General features: G+C 40.7%; 2 protein-coding genes across 4 annotated transcripts in view; one reads left to right on the top strand and one right to left on the bottom strand.

Annotated features, from left to right (window-relative positions):
- LOC106093105 (serine-rich adhesin for platelets) overlaps positions 1 to 17110 on the bottom strand; it is a 742527-nt gene that overhangs the window by 69801 nt on the left and 655616 nt on the right. The gene's annotated exons all lie outside the window — the stretch shown is intronic.
- LOC131998516 (uncharacterized) lies at positions 3369 to 12078 on the top strand. Of its 3 annotated transcripts, XM_059370849.1 has the most exons (3): positions 3369 to 3569; positions 3756 to 3895; positions 10706 to 12078. In XM_059370849.1, exon 3 carries the CDS (start codon positions 10710 to 10712, stop codon positions 11592 to 11594), a length of 885 nt encoding a protein of 294 aa, XP_059226832.1. In that variant the 5' UTR covers positions 3369 to 3569; positions 3756 to 3895; positions 10706 to 10709; the 3' UTR covers positions 11595 to 12078. The 3 variants fall into 3 exon arrangements, with proteins under 3 accessions (XP_059226832.1, XP_059226830.1, XP_059226831.1); XM_059370847.1 differs by lacking the exons at positions 3369 to 3569; positions 3756 to 3895 and adding an exon at positions 3999 to 4262; XM_059370848.1 differs by lacking the exons at positions 3369 to 3569; positions 3756 to 3895 and adding an exon at positions 3999 to 4253.

The following is a 17110-nucleotide window of genomic DNA, read 5'->3' on the forward strand; positions in this document are numbered from 1 at the left end:
AAACGGCTAAGCTATAACGATGAAGTTTTGCACGAATGTTCGTCTTGTGTCATAGGCACGGGATAAGGCTGGATTTGGTGATATTCGTACGTTTAGGTACTAAAATATATCAAAAAGTACGAAATGGTACATATTTGCTCAACACTAACGGAAAGGGCTAGAATTGTGTTATTGGGCTTAAATGAAAGATCATCTCGAAAAAAAGGTTTGGTAAAAGACTTTTTGAAAAATCGTACCGGAAGTGGGATAAATAGTACATTTAGTACCGCAATTGGCACTCTTTGGTACTTTCTTGAACTAGAGCTCTGAATTTTGGAACTTAGGTACAATTTGGCAACCATAATTTGGTGACTATTAGAGCTTTTGGAACTTTGTACATTTAGATACTAAAAAAAGTATCAGAAAGGTACAAAATGGGTGAACTTCATCATCAGCCCTGTAGATGGATAGAGGCAAAATTTTTAAATTTGACTTAAAAGACGTCTGGTGCAAACAAATGAGGGTAAAGAAATGGAAAAATAGTACTGGTAACAACAGAAAACGTACGTTTAGCACCACAATTGGTACTTTCTTTACTGCTGGAGCCAGAGGTCTGAAATTTGGCATGTAGGTACAACTTAGAAGGAGAATAACCAGACTCATTGATAAGTATACCGATCGGCTTAGAATCACTTCCTGATTCGATTTAGCTATATCCGTCTGTCTGTCCATGTATTCTTGTGATCAAGTTACAGGTCGCATTTATTGTCCGATTGTCATGAAATTGTGCACAAATCTCTTTTTTGCCCAAGGACGAACGCTATTAGTTTTTAACGAAATCGGTTCAGATTAAGATATAGCTCCCAAATATATCTTTCATTCAAAATGGCCTTTAAGGGCTGTAGAAGCCACAATTTTAGTCCGATCTTTACAAAATTTGGCATGAAGAGCTTTATTTAACGTCTTCAAATGTGTGCAAATTTTATTAAAATCGGTTTAGATTTAGGTAAAGCTTCCATATATATCTTTCATCCGATATGGCCTTTTAAGGCTGTAGAAGCTATAATTGTGGTCCGATTATGCCAAAATCGGTCCAGATTTAGATATAGCTCCCATATATAACTTTCATCCGATATGGAATTTTATGGCTATAGCAGCCACAATTTTGGTTGTATCTTTACAAAATGATTTCTTTGAAGTTTCAATACGACTGAAAAATTTCATAAAAATAGGTTCAAATATATATATATATAGCACCCATATATATATTTTATCCGATATGGAGTTTTAAGGCTGTAGCAGCCACAATTATGGTCCGATCTTTACCAAATTTGGCACGGTGTGCTTTATTTGACGTCTTCATATATGTGCAAATTTCACAAAAATCGGTTCAGATTTAGATATACCTCCCATATATATCTTTCATTCGATTTGGACTTTAAAGCCGGAAGTAGGCACAATTTTGGCCCGATTTCTACAAATTTTAGCGTAAGTTGTTTTATTTAAAGTCCCAATGCGAGTGCAAAATTTCATATAAGTCGGTCTATATTAAGACATAGCTCCCATAGCTTAAGGCTGTAGAAGCCACTATTTCGGTCCGATCTTAACAAGATGTAATAGGAGTTGTTTTATTTGACGTCTTAATACGTGTGCAAAATTTCATAAAATTCGGTTGAAATTTAGATATAGGTCTCCGATATTTCTTTCATCCGAAATGGACTTTAGATTTTATATAGATCTTATACAATAGATTTTGAATGAGACGTTTTATTTGACGTTCCAATACGTGCGCAAAATTTCATTAAAATCGGTTCTGATTAAGATATGGCTCCAATGTATATATTTTATTCGATATGAACTTTTAAGGCAGTAAATTTTGGTCACATCTCTACAATATAGGGCGTGAGATGTTCTATTTGACGTCCCAGTATGTGTTATCAAAATTGGCACCGTTTTCGATATAACTTCCATATAATCTTTTATCCGATAAGGCCTTTTAGAGATGTTTTTTCTTTAAATTTAGAATCAAAAGGCCATGCCAGTCATGTTCATTCGTAGAGCAATAAAAACAAGCAAAAGCGTGCTAAGTTCGGCCGCGCCGAATCTTGGGAACCCAAATTAAGTGTAGGGCATAATTTTATTCTACATACCAAACTTTTGTCACATCTGCAAAAATTAAAGCTTCTAGGAACCGAACAAGGATGATCGAGAGACCGGTTTGCATAGGAGCTATGTCAGGTTATAGACCGATTTTGGTCGTACTTGGCACAGTTGTTGGAAGTCATAACAAAACATTACATGCAAAATTTCAGCCAAATCGGACAAAAATTGCGGCATTGTGAGGGCTCAAGAAGTCAAATCGGCCGATCGGTTTATATGAGAGCTATATCTAACTCTAAACCGATTTGCAATCCTCAACGACCTACATTGATGTTTAGTATCTGTGCAAAATTTCAAGCGGCTAGGTTCACGCGTTCGAACTCTATCGACATACGGGCGGATGGACATGGCTAGATCGATACAGAACGACGAGACAATCAAGAATATATGTACTTTATGGGGTCTTAAACGAATATTTCGAGGCATTACAAACGGAATGACTAGACTAGTATAGCATCATCCTATGGTGGTGGGTATAACAAGTAAAAGCGTGCTAAGTTCGGCCGGCCGAATCTTATATACCCTTCACCATGGATCGCGTTTGTCGAGTTTTATTCCCGATATTTCTTTGAGGCAAACAAAGGATAAAAGAATTGCTATGCTATTGAAGATTTATCAAGTTTTGGTCCGATTCAGATCATAATTAAGGTGAATGATGGAGACCATAGTAGAAGTCATTTGTAATATGTCAGCCAATTCTAATAAGATTTCCGCCTTTAGGGGCTCAAGAAGTAAAATAGGCTGATCGGTTTATATGGGAGCTGAACCGATTTGAACCATACTTAGCACAATTGTTGGAAGTCACAACAAAACACGTCGTGCAAAATTTCAGCAAAATCCGATAAAAATTGCGTCCTCTAGAGGCTCAAGATTGGTTTGTATGACAGCTATATCAGTTTATGAACCGATTTCAATCATACTTACCACAGTTGTCGGAAGTAATAACAAAACACCTCATCACAAATTACACCCAAATCGGATAAGAAATTTACTCACAAGTGGCTCAAGAATTCAAGATTCAATACCGGATTATGTGGCGGCTATATCAGGTTATAAGCCTGTATTAGGTAATAAGCCCGCTATATCAGGTTATAACCATACTTAACACAGTTGTTGATAGTCATAACGAAACACGTCGTGCAAAATTGCAGCCAAATCCGATAAGAATTGCGCCCTCTAGAGGCTCAAGAAGTCAAGACCCAAGATCGGTTTATATAGCAGTGTTTACGTTCAAACGTAAACCCCTATTTACTTGTATCCCGAAAATTAAGTTAGAAATCCCATATTGGCTCTGTTAGTTACTATGTAAAACCGCCTAGAGAAAATAAGCGAATTTAAAAGTTTTATCGATTATTACGGCCATATTGTAAAAGCAATATCCGATGGGTTCGGTCTTGTATTTTCCTAACCTTTCGACAGTCCACACCTTGGTAAGCTCTAATCCAAAGAAATAAAATCCATCCAATGTCCAAACACTAATTACATACTTGTGTTTCATTGCTCTTTATTTCTACTTTCCATAAACTACATCGGGAGCTACAAAGCAAACAAAAATTATAGTTTGGTTTGCATTTGTTTCGGCTCGAGAGATCCATAACCAGTTTTACATCATCCAGGTTCCAGCTCTTTTCGCGCCCTTGCCTATCCCCTGTAGTCATTAAGCTGCGTTCCATTTCTACATTTGGTCCAATTCGAGCCAGATTGGTTGCGATACTCTCTGAGATTTCAGCTCCACAACAACTATCATCTCTTAAAGGTACGTTCGTATTTCATATGTTTAGTGCTATCTAGTATTCCGTGGCATTTCATGTGATTACACACGTAAAGCACACCATTCCGATGTTGGCGGTATAGAAATTCTATTCACGTGTTTTATGTAGACAAGCAAGTTAAGAAATATGAAGAATTAATGTGTTTGATCAAGGAGCGTTTGTGCGAAAAGCTTAAACTTTGACACTGCATTTTATTTGGGACTGTCCTGCTCAAAAGTGAAGCCTGCGGAGTATTTTGGGACCAGAAGGATTATTCTTCATTTCTAATCGATTTTTGGAAAATAAGAAGTCGTTAAGTAATACTCCAGCCTTGAATTTGGAGAAAATCTTAAGTTGACAGATGTACGTTCAGTAAGTAAGCACTTATCATCCATTTCGGAAGAAAACTTAAGATTTAAAGAAAGAAAAAGGAAAAAGAAATAGAAAATTCAGTGATTTTATTGTGAAAGGTTTATTTGAACTCATTTTTGAGCTCCAGTGTTCACACGCATTCCAAAAACGTGGTCAACCTAAATAATTCAGGAGCGTGTTGTATTCATTTTTTTGCTTTGCATCCACCGCTTTCTCATACATGTTGGAAGAACTTGTTTGACTCAAACTTGGTTCTGGTCTCTGTTTCTTTTTATTTTTGGCGCGTGTTTGTCGTTTTCGCTGACATTCCCAATCTCTTGAGAGCGCTTTGCTTTGTAATCCACCTTGCAAGCTCTCCTCATCACTGGCCATCTCTTACTCACATTCACCCACATAGCGTTGTGGGTTTGTACTCTCTCGTTCTCTTGAGTATTTTATTGCACTCTCCTTTTTCATATCCACTGGGAGTCATTTCGCTCTCCCTGTGGATCGTATGTGAACGGCATACAAAGAACAGGCTTTCGTCTCGCATGCATAACAAAAACACATTTGATAAGTGAGTTGAGTATGGATAATTTGTAAAACGTGATAATCAGAACAGAGAGAAGAAAAAACAACTATTCCAGATATTCCAGGCTCGTTGTTCATTCCAAGTTCGTTGACCTATTGTTGTCGTTCCACCGATCATATGGTTTTTGGTATGATATAGCACAGGGACACACAAGGCTATTATAAATATATGCAAAGTCGCACCCGTGAGATATTTGGAAAGGTTTGAAGCGGATACAAAAGGTTGCCACTGTCTTCAGACAGAATCTCTAAGTCGGATGAGGTCAGGCTGTAACATACTTGTTGTTTTTTTTCTGGCCTGCCATTGCTGTGCTACTAATCTAAAATTCCCTTAGGAGGAATTTGTGAACATTAGACCTTTTTTATCTTAATAGTGGGACGGATTCTTGTGCCTTAATTCTTTTTCTAATTTGTATATGACACACATATCTTTGTATCTCTTATCTTGGAGATTTTTCGACTATTTTGGCCTTAGTGCTTCGCAGATTTGAGTGCTGTTTTTGCACCTGATTGATATTCGACTGTGTTCGTCTGTTTTCGATTATGTCCCTGGACCGATTTATAAGATTGGCTGATAGCTTGGTTGAGTTCGAGGCTGCACTGAACAGCAACGAACTGCCAGTGGAATCCGTTTGCCTCTTGGACACGCATAAACATGAGATCAGGTCTACATGGGACAACTTGAAACATGCGTACGATCAATGCTTAGCTGATCTTGCTAATGAGGAGGAATTGGACGATAAGGGGGAGGATGAGGTAAGCGATATTGAAACGGTAAAGGAGAAGTATAAAACATCTTACTCTACCTATTGTCGCTGTGTGTCTAGGCTCACCCAATGTATCCGGGATATTACCCCCCCTCCGATGGCATCAAGTCCTAATTCCAGTTCCGGTGTTAACCTTCCCCCTCTTGAATTGCCGACATTCAGTGGGGAATACAAGGCATGGCCCACATTCCGGGACATGTTCACCGCTCTTTGCGTTAGGAATTCGAAATTATGTCCAATTGAGAAACTGTCGCACTTGAGACAGAAGACTAAGGGCGAGGCTCACGAAATCGTGTCAAAGAGCCCCCTAACCAATGATGGTTTCTCTTCGGCATGGAAGAATTTGTGCGCTCGCTTCGAGAACAGGCGTATTTTGATAAATGGACAATTGAAATCTCTATTCAACCTTCAGACTATCCATTCCGAGACTGCAAATTCTTTGAAGAATTTGCAGCGAGAGATAAATTCATGCATATCCACTCTCAAGCTTTATAAGGTTGATATCGATAGTTGGAACCCTATATTTGTCTTCCTATGTTCCAATTGTTTACCGGAGTCTACCTTGACACTCTGGGAGCAGACCCTTGGTGACAAGACGACCATCCCGCTATGGTGCGATCTGGATACCTTCCTCACCAATAGATACCGCACTTTGGAATCCGTTGCCGAAGTAAAGAATGGAGGTGATCAGAAGCACCATCAGTCCAAGCAGAGAAACTTTGCGAATCCCAAACCGGCCTCGGGGAAAGTGAATACATTTCAGGCTAACGTTAGTAAGACTCCATGTCGACTCTGCCCCAAGGAGTTTCATGTCATCAGGAAATGCCCTCGATTTATAAGTATGGATCATGGTCATAGACTGGCCGAGATCAAAGCAAGCAACTTGTGCTTGAACTGCTTTTCGGGCGCTCACGCTGTGAGAACTTGCAAAAGCAAACACTCCTGCTTTATATGCGGAAAACGCCACAATACTATGCTCCATAAGGATTCCAATCCTGGGGGTCAGTCATTGGATAACGTGCCTTCTTCTCCTTCCTCTCCTTCTTTCTCTGGAGTTGGTCAATCATCCCCTCAGTCTTCTCCAGTACAGTCCACTGATTCGGCTCATGGTGTTATACAAAGTTGTTTTGCCTCCAGGTCGAAGGGTATATTGCTAGGTACCGCCATTGTGAGACTTATGCACTTCGGGGTGCCCTACCGAGCCAGAGCCCTTATTGATTCCGGGTCCGAGGGGTCCTTTATTTCTGACCGGCTGTACAATACGCTTAGACTACCTTTCCGGCGTACTTCCGCAACGATTTCTGGCTTGAACAACACCATATCTGCTGATGTACGAAAAGAATGCGATCTTTTCCTACAGTCGAACTTGGACCCAGCGTTTGGGTTGAATATTTCTGTTTTGGTTGTTCCGCACCTGTCCAATGAACTACCCGCTAGGACCATAGATTATGAATCCATTCCAGATTTGCCAGGTCTTGAACTTGCCGATCCCGATTTTTTCCAAAGCTCCAGAATCGACATGTTGTTGGGGGCAGATGTATTTCCCTCAATAATGTTATCGGGTTGTAGACTCTGCGGATCCCTGATGGCTCAGGAGACCGTGTTTGGCTGGATCCTTACCGGCCCTACTCCGAATAATTCTTCCCCACCCCGCTCTACTCTTGTATCTTATTTTTGTGAAATCTCTTTAGACAAGGAGATTTCAAGGTTTTGGGAGGTGGAGAATGTCCCTCGGAAACGTTACTCGTCTGTGTCGGACACGTTCTGTGAGCAATTATACAGGAGTACGACGAGAAGGAATAGTGAAGGGAGGTACATAGTTTCCCTTCCGTTCAAGGAGGAATATCCGAAAAGCTTGAGTTTGGGTCAATCCAGGACAAGCTCGATGGCACAGTATTTTCGGACTGAAAGCCGGCTGTTAAAAAATCCTCTATTCAAGAGGGAATATGATCAGACTCTTCAGGAGTATCTTACTTTGGGACATATGATTCCAATAGAGTCCCCAAATACACTTGCTTCCTCCAGCCAATATTATCTACCCCATCATGCGGTAATCAAGCCCGAGAGCACAACTACAAGGGTCCGTGTAGTCTTTAATGCGTCGGCTTCTTCCTCAAACGGGCGTAGTTTAAACGATATGCTTCATATCGGCCCTACATTGCAGAATGATTTGACGATTTTGGTCCTGAAGTGGAGATTCTATCGATATGTATTTAATGGAGATATACAAAAAATGTATAGGCAGATCCTTGTGGATCCATCCCATACTCCTTACCAGCGCATATTATATCGCAAATCTCCTGACGAACCAATCCAAGATTTCGAACTCCAAACTGTCACATTTGGAGTAAATTGTGCACCCTATTTGGCGATTCGCACTATGATTCAACTGGCAGAGGATGTCCAGGATATCTACCCTTTGGCAAGTGCTATCTTGCGATCTTGTATGTATGTAGATGACGCTATAGTTGGGTCTCATACGATTCAAATGGCTGTAGAGGCAAGAGACCAATTGATTAAAGCGTTGGCATCCGCGGGATTTTGTATGAGAAAGTGGACGTCGAATTCCAAACAAATCCTAGCGGGTCTTCCGGCGGATCACCGTTTATACACCGATTTTTTGGATTTCGATGATCACAGTTCCGCCAAGACCTTAGGAATCCGATGGAATGCACTTGCTGATGCATTCTATTTTTCTATAGTCCAATTCCCCAACAATTGCCAATTTACCAAACGTGAAGTTCTTTCACATATATCGAGACTTTTTGACCCAGCCGGGTGGCTGGCGCCGATTGTAATAGTGGCAAAAGTAATTATGCAAAGGATTTGGATGGACCGCACCGAGTGGGACAATGAAATTACGCCAGAATCCAGAGAACTTTGGCAATCGTTTCAGCACCATTATCCTCATATTAATAATATCCAAATTCCGAGATGGATACATTTTACTCCAGATAGCGAAGTCCAAATCCACGGATTTTGCGACGCCTCACAAAAGGCTTATGCAGCGGCAATATATATCCGGATTGTTCGTCATGGTTCCATACATTCACATTTAATAACTTCCAAGACAAAAGTTGCACCGCTTAAAACATTGTCTATACCCAGGTTGGAATTATGTGGGGCTACACTTTTGTCTGAATTAATTGATACAGTACTTCCAAATTTTGACATTGCTGATTATTCGCTATTTTGTTGGACCGATTCCACCATCGTATTATCATGGTTGTCCAAGGCACCTTGCTACTGGAATACATTTGTGGCAAACAGAGTATCTAAAATTATACAAGTGGTTGATCCAACGCACTGGTTCCACATTGATTCTGAGCACAATCCTGCAGATATTGCAAGTAGGGGTGTCCATCCCCAAGATTTGGTAGACAACCATCTCTGGTGGAATGGTCCACAATGGCTTACGGAACCAACGAGTAATTGGCCGAAATCCAAGCTAGATCCTGTGGAAGAGACCACTATGGAGAAAAAGTCCCTTAAAGTCCATTTCGCGTACTTCACGGATTTCACAGATATACTTGATCGATTCTCTTCATTTTCAAAGGCGTTGCGAGTCGTTGCCTATATATACCGCTTTTTCCATCGCACTCATCCGAAGCACCGCAATGATTATACCCAAGATTCCATAAATATTACCACAGAAGAGATTTTATTCGTACGCAAACAACTGATATCCATTTCTCAGAAGGCCGTTTATCCCAATGAATATCTAGCACTTAGTGCAAAGAAATCCATATCCTCATCCAGTCCATTGCTCAGTTTAAACCCATTTATAGATCATGAAGGCGTAATGAGAATATGTGGTAGATTGGAATCATCGCTTTCATTGACTTATAATGAAAAACATCCTGCCATCGTTCCGTATGGCTGTCAATACGCTAGGCTATTGATAAAATTTATCCACGAGATTACTCTGCATGGAGGAAACCAACTTATTTTACGACTGGTTCGAACCCATTACTGGATCCCAAAGGTACAAAATCTCATAAAAACTACGATTTACCACTGCAAGCCTTGTGTGCTGTATAAGAAGCGATGTCAAACGCAGTTGATGGCGGCCTTACCCCCAGAAAGGGTAGAATTTTCTCGTCCCTTTACTCACACGGGATTGGATTTTGCTGGACCATTCGACGTCAAAAGCTATGCAGGCCGCTGTTGCCGCATCACCAAGGGATACGTCTGTGTCTTCGTCTGTTTTTCGACAAAGGCGATACACCTCGAAGCTACCTCAGACTTGTCCACCCCTGCATTCCTCGCAGCATTCAGTAGGTTTGTTTCCCGCCGTGGTTGTCCTTTACACCTACATTCGGACAATGGAACTACTTTTGTTGGGGCGTCCCGAATCCTAGCCAAAGAATTTATCCAAACATCTCATCAAGCTATCACCTCTAGCTATTCCTATCAAAATCTTATATGGCATTTTATTCCGCCTGGAGCCCCACACATGGGCGGGTTATGGGAAGCTGGTGTCAAAAGCTTCAAGCAGCACTTCAAAAAGTCAGCAGGTTGTTCCAAGTACACGTTTGAAGAACTTCAAACTTTGTTGTCTAGGATAGAGGCATGTCTTAATTCCAGACCGCTGTCTCCCACGTCCGCAAGTCCATCTGACCTAACAGCCCTAACTCCAGGCCACTTTTTGATAGGTACCCCCATATTAGTACCATTAGACCCAGAGTATTCGCAAGCTCCTATTTCAATCCAAAATCGGTGGGAACGTCTAAAGGCGATTCATCAACATTTTTGTTCTAGATGGAAAGATGAGTACTTAAAGGAGTTGCAGAAGCGCTACAAGTGGCAGAAATCTAGCGACAACTTGAAAGTAGATGCTCTGGTTGTGATTAGAGATGAAAATCTACCTCCTAACTGTTGGCGACTAGGAAGAATTACCAAAGTTTATCATGGTAGCGATAATCGGGTCAGAGTCGCTGACATACTCACTCAGAAAGGCCTAATAACCCGAGCAATAACCAAACTAGTAGTACTCTTTGGCGAAAACTCCTAGATTCCAAGATATTCTATTTTTCACCTTTTAGAGTTTTCTTGATTTTACACAATATTTAGAATCTTCCAAACATTAATCAATTTCTTTTGCAGTATAATGAATTCCCACCACCATGAGAAAAAGAAGCCGGGTCATTCCTCCTTTGTATGCAGGCTGTGCAGGAAAATACATTCCCTCAAAACATGCCGTTTATTCCTCCAAATGAACACAAATCAGCGAATGGATGTGGTCAAAAAATACGGATACTGTCTAAATTGTCTGGCACACACACATTCTCAAGGTTCTTGCTTCACCAAAACGGGCTGCAGATATTGCCATCAACGCCATCATTCACTGCTACATATGCACCCCAGGTTAAAGAAGAAGACATTTTCTAGATCAACAAAGTCTCAAGCTCGAAGTAAGCCTAATAAGAAGTCCGAAACAGCTTCAGCCTCAAAAAATATTCCCACGCCACTCAGGCCCAATGAAGCAGCTAAAGAATCGTCGACTTCGCTCACTGCAATACTCCGACAGAATGCTGCCACCTTACTGCCAACAGCCTCGGTTATAATAAACGCAAAGGATGGGAAGCATTATGCCAGATGTCTACTGGACTCTGCATCCAGAATGAGTTCCATCTCCAAGCCGTTCGTGGACAAGCTGCAACTTACAACGTTAGAACTGGATAATGAGACCATTTGCCCCATCACTTTGTGGTCCCGTATTGAGGAAAATTTCAAGATAGAGACCACCTTAAGGGTTCATCGACGTATAAGTACGATGACTCCGAAAGAATCGTACCCGGTGAGCATAAAGTCGCACTTCCATAATTTAGTTTTGGCCGATAAAACATTCTACAAGTCTTCGGCTATAGATATAGTCCTAGGAGTCGACATACTTTCTCGAATCATGCGAGAGGGTCTTTTTGCAAGAGTTGGTCTTCCTACGGCCCAAAATACTGCTTTTGGCATGGTGATTTACGGAACATTTTCTATTTAATTAGCAATACTTGCTGTTATGTTATAATATAATTACTCTATATAGCAAAAATATTTTGAATTTTAACATTAGAAAAAATAGTAACAAATACTATAGAATTATCATTAGAATTGAATATATATAACCTTAAAAGAACCGTATGCTTGAATTACTTTCCTTGAATTTGATTAAATTTGAGATATATTGCCCTTATTGAATTTCCAGTAATACTGCAAGGCGGGCGGAATGTTTACGTTCAAACGTAAACCCCTATTTACTTGTATCCCGAAAATTAAGTTAGAAATCCCATATTGGCTCTGTTAGTTACTATGTAAAACCGCCTAGAGAAAATAAGCGAATTTAAAAGTTTTATCGATTATTACGGCCATATTGTAAAAGCAATATCCGATGGGTTCGGTCTTGTATTTTCCTAACCTTTCGACAGTCCACACCTTGGTAAGCTCTAATCCAAAGAAATAAAATCCATCCAATGTCCAAACACTAATTACATACTTGTGTTTCATTGCTCTTTATTTCTACTTTCCATAAACTACATCGGGAGCTACAAAGCAAACAAAAATTATAGTTTGGTTTGCATTTGTTTCGGCTCGAGAGATCCATAACCAGTTTTACATCATCCAGGTTCCAGCTCTTTTCGCGCCCTTGCCTATCCCCTGTAGTCATTAAGCTGCGTTCCATTTCTACAAGCAGCTATATAAAAACATGGACCGATTTGGCCCATTTACAATACCAACCGACCTACACTAATAGAAAATATTTGTGCAAAATTTCAAGCGGCTAGCTTTACTTCTTCGAAAGTTAGCGCGATTTCGACAGACTGACGGACGGAAGGACGGACATGGCCAAATCGACTTAAAATGTCAAGACGATCAAGACTATATATACCTTATGGGGTCTTTCCTATGGGGGAGGGTATAAAAATGCGAGCGAGATCAGCCACATTTCGAAATGGATACCAATGGATACGATGTCATGGGTACAAGGAATCTGTTAATCAGGTAGTCTCTTTACCGTAATATTCCACAAGTAAGAACGATCTCTTCCAACAAAATTTCTAAAAAAATCTCAGAAAGATGCCTAAAGTAATCAAAACTACAATAGAAACAGGCAACCATAAAAAGTTTCCCAGCACTCTTAGAGATATACTTTAGGAAGACCTACGTGCGACAGTGGAGTGGGCTACCGAAAGTGGTTTAGGCGTATATCCGTATAAGACTGAAGATGTTATTTTCAGCAGTTTCTCACTGTGGCACCTGTCTCCTTGGGTGGAGAGAATGTTCCATTTGCTGAAAGCGCAAAATACCTCAGTTTTTTGCTCGACAGGAGATTGAACTTCAAATCAAACATTTTAGAAAGGGCAATAATGGCAACTCTTGCCCTATACACCTGCAAGAGTGCCATTGGCATAAGTAAGGGATTTTAACCGCGTATCATGCACTGGATGTGTACTGCAGCTGTCAATACCTATAATGCTATATGGTGTTGTGGTTTGGTTCTCTTTGGTCATGTGGCGGCTTAGGACATTGTGTTGTCCTTGATACAGTGTGGAGTGGCTTATTAATAAAAAATACTACTGTACAAATATTCCTGATAGAACCGATTGGAATTACTAGTGGAGTCTTTCGAAGATAGTTGTCCTCTTCAAGAAAGGAAATCAGCCCAAGAAAAACCCTTAATGACCAGCCCAAGAAAAACCCTTGATGACCAACATTGGGAAAGAGGCCCACAGACTTTATAACAAAATACGTCGTAAAACGGGGGAAGCATATTGGAATGTGTATTACACACGGATCAAGGAATACAATGAGATTAGCCTAACGGCAAAACGTACCTTCTGGAAGCTTTTCTACAACGAGGGGTCGAATAACCGCATATGTGAGCTAGTAAAATAGTTCGATATCTCTCTATTGCGAACTATGTATCTCTTTATTGAACGGGAATTTTTGGAATTTAAGTGTGCAAATGTTAAAATCGATTATTATTTGTAAAAATTTGGACATAAAAATTGAAATATAAATGGTATAATACCCATTAAATACGAGATGAAATTTCATTCGATACGATAGCGCACTCGATCACGTATGCGTTAATTCAGCCCCAGGTCGATAGCGCCAAGATAAAAAAGTTTCTCTCAGAAACCCATGTCCAAACTGAAACTTTAGTAGACGACATTAGGCTTTTGATAAAAACAAATTTTCCACATGATACGACGGGACTCACGGAGATACCGAAATCTTGGAATAATGACGTTGATCGAAGGTTTATAATTATGGAATTTATGGTGAAGGAATCCTTGAGGAGCTTCAAACTATTTAAGACACCCGGACCTGATGGAATAATTTCGGCGTTACTACACTATCTGGCGCCCCATCTGGCCGCTATTTTCACAGCGTGCTTAGGACTTGCATATGCTCCGAACGTCTGGCAGAATGCAGGGTTGGTGTTTATACGCAAGCTCGGCACTGCAAGTAATGCGAAACCAAAGGCCTACAAACGTCCTTTCTACTCAAAACCATGGAGCGTATTGTGGATACCATGGTAAAGAGTAGGTCATCCAGCGAACTGCTCAAATACAAGCAGCATCCCTATGTCAAGGGATGGTCGGTGGAGGTTGTGCACCGAGGTGCACAAGGTGGTGCATAAAATAAAAGAGTCCTTCGATGCCAAGACGTACACATTGGCGGTTTGCATTGGCATCAAGAGGTCGTTTAACAATGTGTGGACCGACACATTGATCCAATCCTTAGACCAGCTATGCAAAAGGGTCGAAAGGGTCTTGCCAGGGGTCTCAATGTTAACCCAGAAAAGACTGAAATATGCCTGTTCACGAGGAAGACGAATGTGGGCCAATTTGACGCACTACGTTTCCTCAACGAACCGATTTCGATATCTGATAAAGTCAAATACTTGCGAGTGATCTTGGTTAGGAAACTTAATTGGAAGTGTCATATTCAGGAGCGTATTGAGAAGGATCACAGATGTTGGGCACTATGTAGACGGCCGTAGGCTTGGCATCATTTCGAGCGGATAGCTTCCTGGCTCTATACGAGCGTAATTAGACCTATACATACTTACGCCTCAGTAGTTTGGTGAACTGCGGTGGAGAAAATGTGCAGTGTAAAGATAATACAACATGTTCACAGAACATGTTGTGTTGCAATTGGCCGATCGGATACCTGAGAGGACATTTGAGGTCGAGTGCGAGGCACTGCTGGCAGCAGCACAGTCTTGGACTGACGAAACCCTAGTATTGCCCTCAGGAAGATCATGTTACACGGAGGGATCAAAGTAAAAGGACAGAGTGGGGGCCTGAGGGTCTACATTGAGAACCCAAGGACTGAGATCTGTTTTAGACTACTTGACCATAATACGGTCCTACAGGCGGAGATCCGGGCGATCACGGAATGCGTGACTTGTTGTGGTGCTAACGCCAGGACGTCCAGTGTGAACATCTTTTCGGACATCAAAACGACCAAAGGGCAATGCCAACCACAACGGAAAGATCAAGACCAGTCTTGGGGTGTAAGAAGGAGATTAACGCCTTCTCTGAGGATGACACAAACCACATCGTTTGGGTGCCGGGCCATAACGGAGTAAGAGAGAATGAAAGGGCAGACGATTCGGCGATGAAGGCAGGAGGACTGCCGGCAATAAACTTGGTTAACCCGAAGCCTTTCGGGTCGACGCAGTCGCAATCGCGCATGTAACACTGTGGGACAGCGAACAGCGGTAGGACGGCGATAATCCTATGGGATTATCTTGATCGTGAAAGGATGCGGCAACTACTAAAAGATGGTAAGAATGAGGTAGCTTTTTGTATCATAACGGGTACATAAGACTACGAGTTCACTTATGCAAAATCGGTGCGGTAAGTGATAGAATGTGTAGGGCATGTGTGGGAAGATGATGACGTTGGAGCATTTGGGTAATCTAGATCGTGAGAGGATGAGGCTGTTACTGAAAGGAAGTAAAAGGGAAGTCAATGTAGTTTTTGGTATCATAACGGTGAAATCGGTGCGGCAAGTGATAGCATGTGTAGGGCATGTGGGGAAGATGATGACACGTTGGAGCAATTCCTATATAATTTTCCGCTGTTTGCGGCTAAAAATCACCGGTAGCACTAAATTCCTAACATAAAATTTTCTTTTTCGAGGTTACTTTTTTTTACCCTCCACCCATAAGATAGGGGTATACTAATTTCGCCATTCCATTTGAAACTACTCGAAATATGCGTCTAAGACCCCATAAAGAATATATATTCTTGATCGTAATGATATTTTAAATCGATCTAGCCATGTCCGTCCGTCTGTCTGTCGAAAACACACTAACTTTCGAAATAGTTAAGCTTGGTACTTGAAATTTTGTATAAATACTTCTTTTTAGTGCAGGTCATTTGGGATTGTAAACGGGCCAAATCGGTCCATGTTGTGGTATAGCTGCCATATAAACCGATATCGGATCTTGACTTTTTGGGCCTTTAGATGGCGCAAATCTTATCCGATTTGGCTGAAAATTTGCACCAATTTGGTCCAAATCGGTTCATAACCTGATATAGCTCCCATATGAACCCATCCGGGATCTTGGCTTCTTGATCCTTTCGAATTCGAAATTCTTATCCGATTTGGATGAAATTTTGCATGATGACACCAAGTGTTTTGCTTTAATTTTCAAAAACTCTGCCATGTATGGTTCAAATGGGTTCATAACCAGATATAGCTCCCATATAAACCGATCTCGGATCTTGACATTTTGAGTATCTAGAGGGCTCAATTCTTATCCGATTTGCCTAAAATTTAGCATGAAGTGTTTTGTTTTGACTTTCAACAACTTTGGCAAGTATGGTCCAAATCGGTTCATAACCTGATATAGCTCCCATATACACCGATCTCGGATCTTGACTTCTTGAGCCGCTAGAGGGCGCAACAATTATCCGATTTGGCTGAAATTTTGCGTGAAGTGTTTTATTCTTCTAAAAACTGCACCAAATATGGTTCAAATCGGTTCATAACCTGATGTAGCTCCCATATAAACAGTTCTCCCAATTTTATTTCTTGATCCACCATAGGGCGCAATTGTTATCCAATTTGGCTGAAATTTTACACAATCAATTCCACTTTGGTCTCCAACAGCCAAACGAAGTATAGACTCAATCGGTTCATAACTTGATAAAGCGTACTAAGTTCGGCCGGCCAGAATTTTATATACCCTCCACCATAAATCGCATTTGTCAAGTTCCTTGGTCCAAAGTAAAATTAAGTCAAATTTTCTTAAATTAAAAATGCCGTTTGCGTTCTAGATAGGGAGAATATAATTGGACTTCAGCCGGGCTCAAATTTTATGTTTTATTATTTTTGGATTTTTTTTTATTTTTAATTCATTAAAAGAAAGTGCAATATAACTAAAATTATATCGGGTTTAATGTCATTTATACATTTGGATTTTATGGCATTGGGTCTTATGACATCAATAATTTTATGATTGGTTGGGTAGTATGTCATATCTATTTTCATTAAAGG

Source organism: Stomoxys calcitrans, chromosome 1 (genome assembly GCF_963082655.1).
Source record: "Stomoxys calcitrans chromosome 1, idStoCalc2.1, whole genome shotgun sequence".
Taxonomy (NCBI): domain Eukaryota; kingdom Metazoa; phylum Arthropoda; class Insecta; order Diptera; family Muscidae; genus Stomoxys; species Stomoxys calcitrans.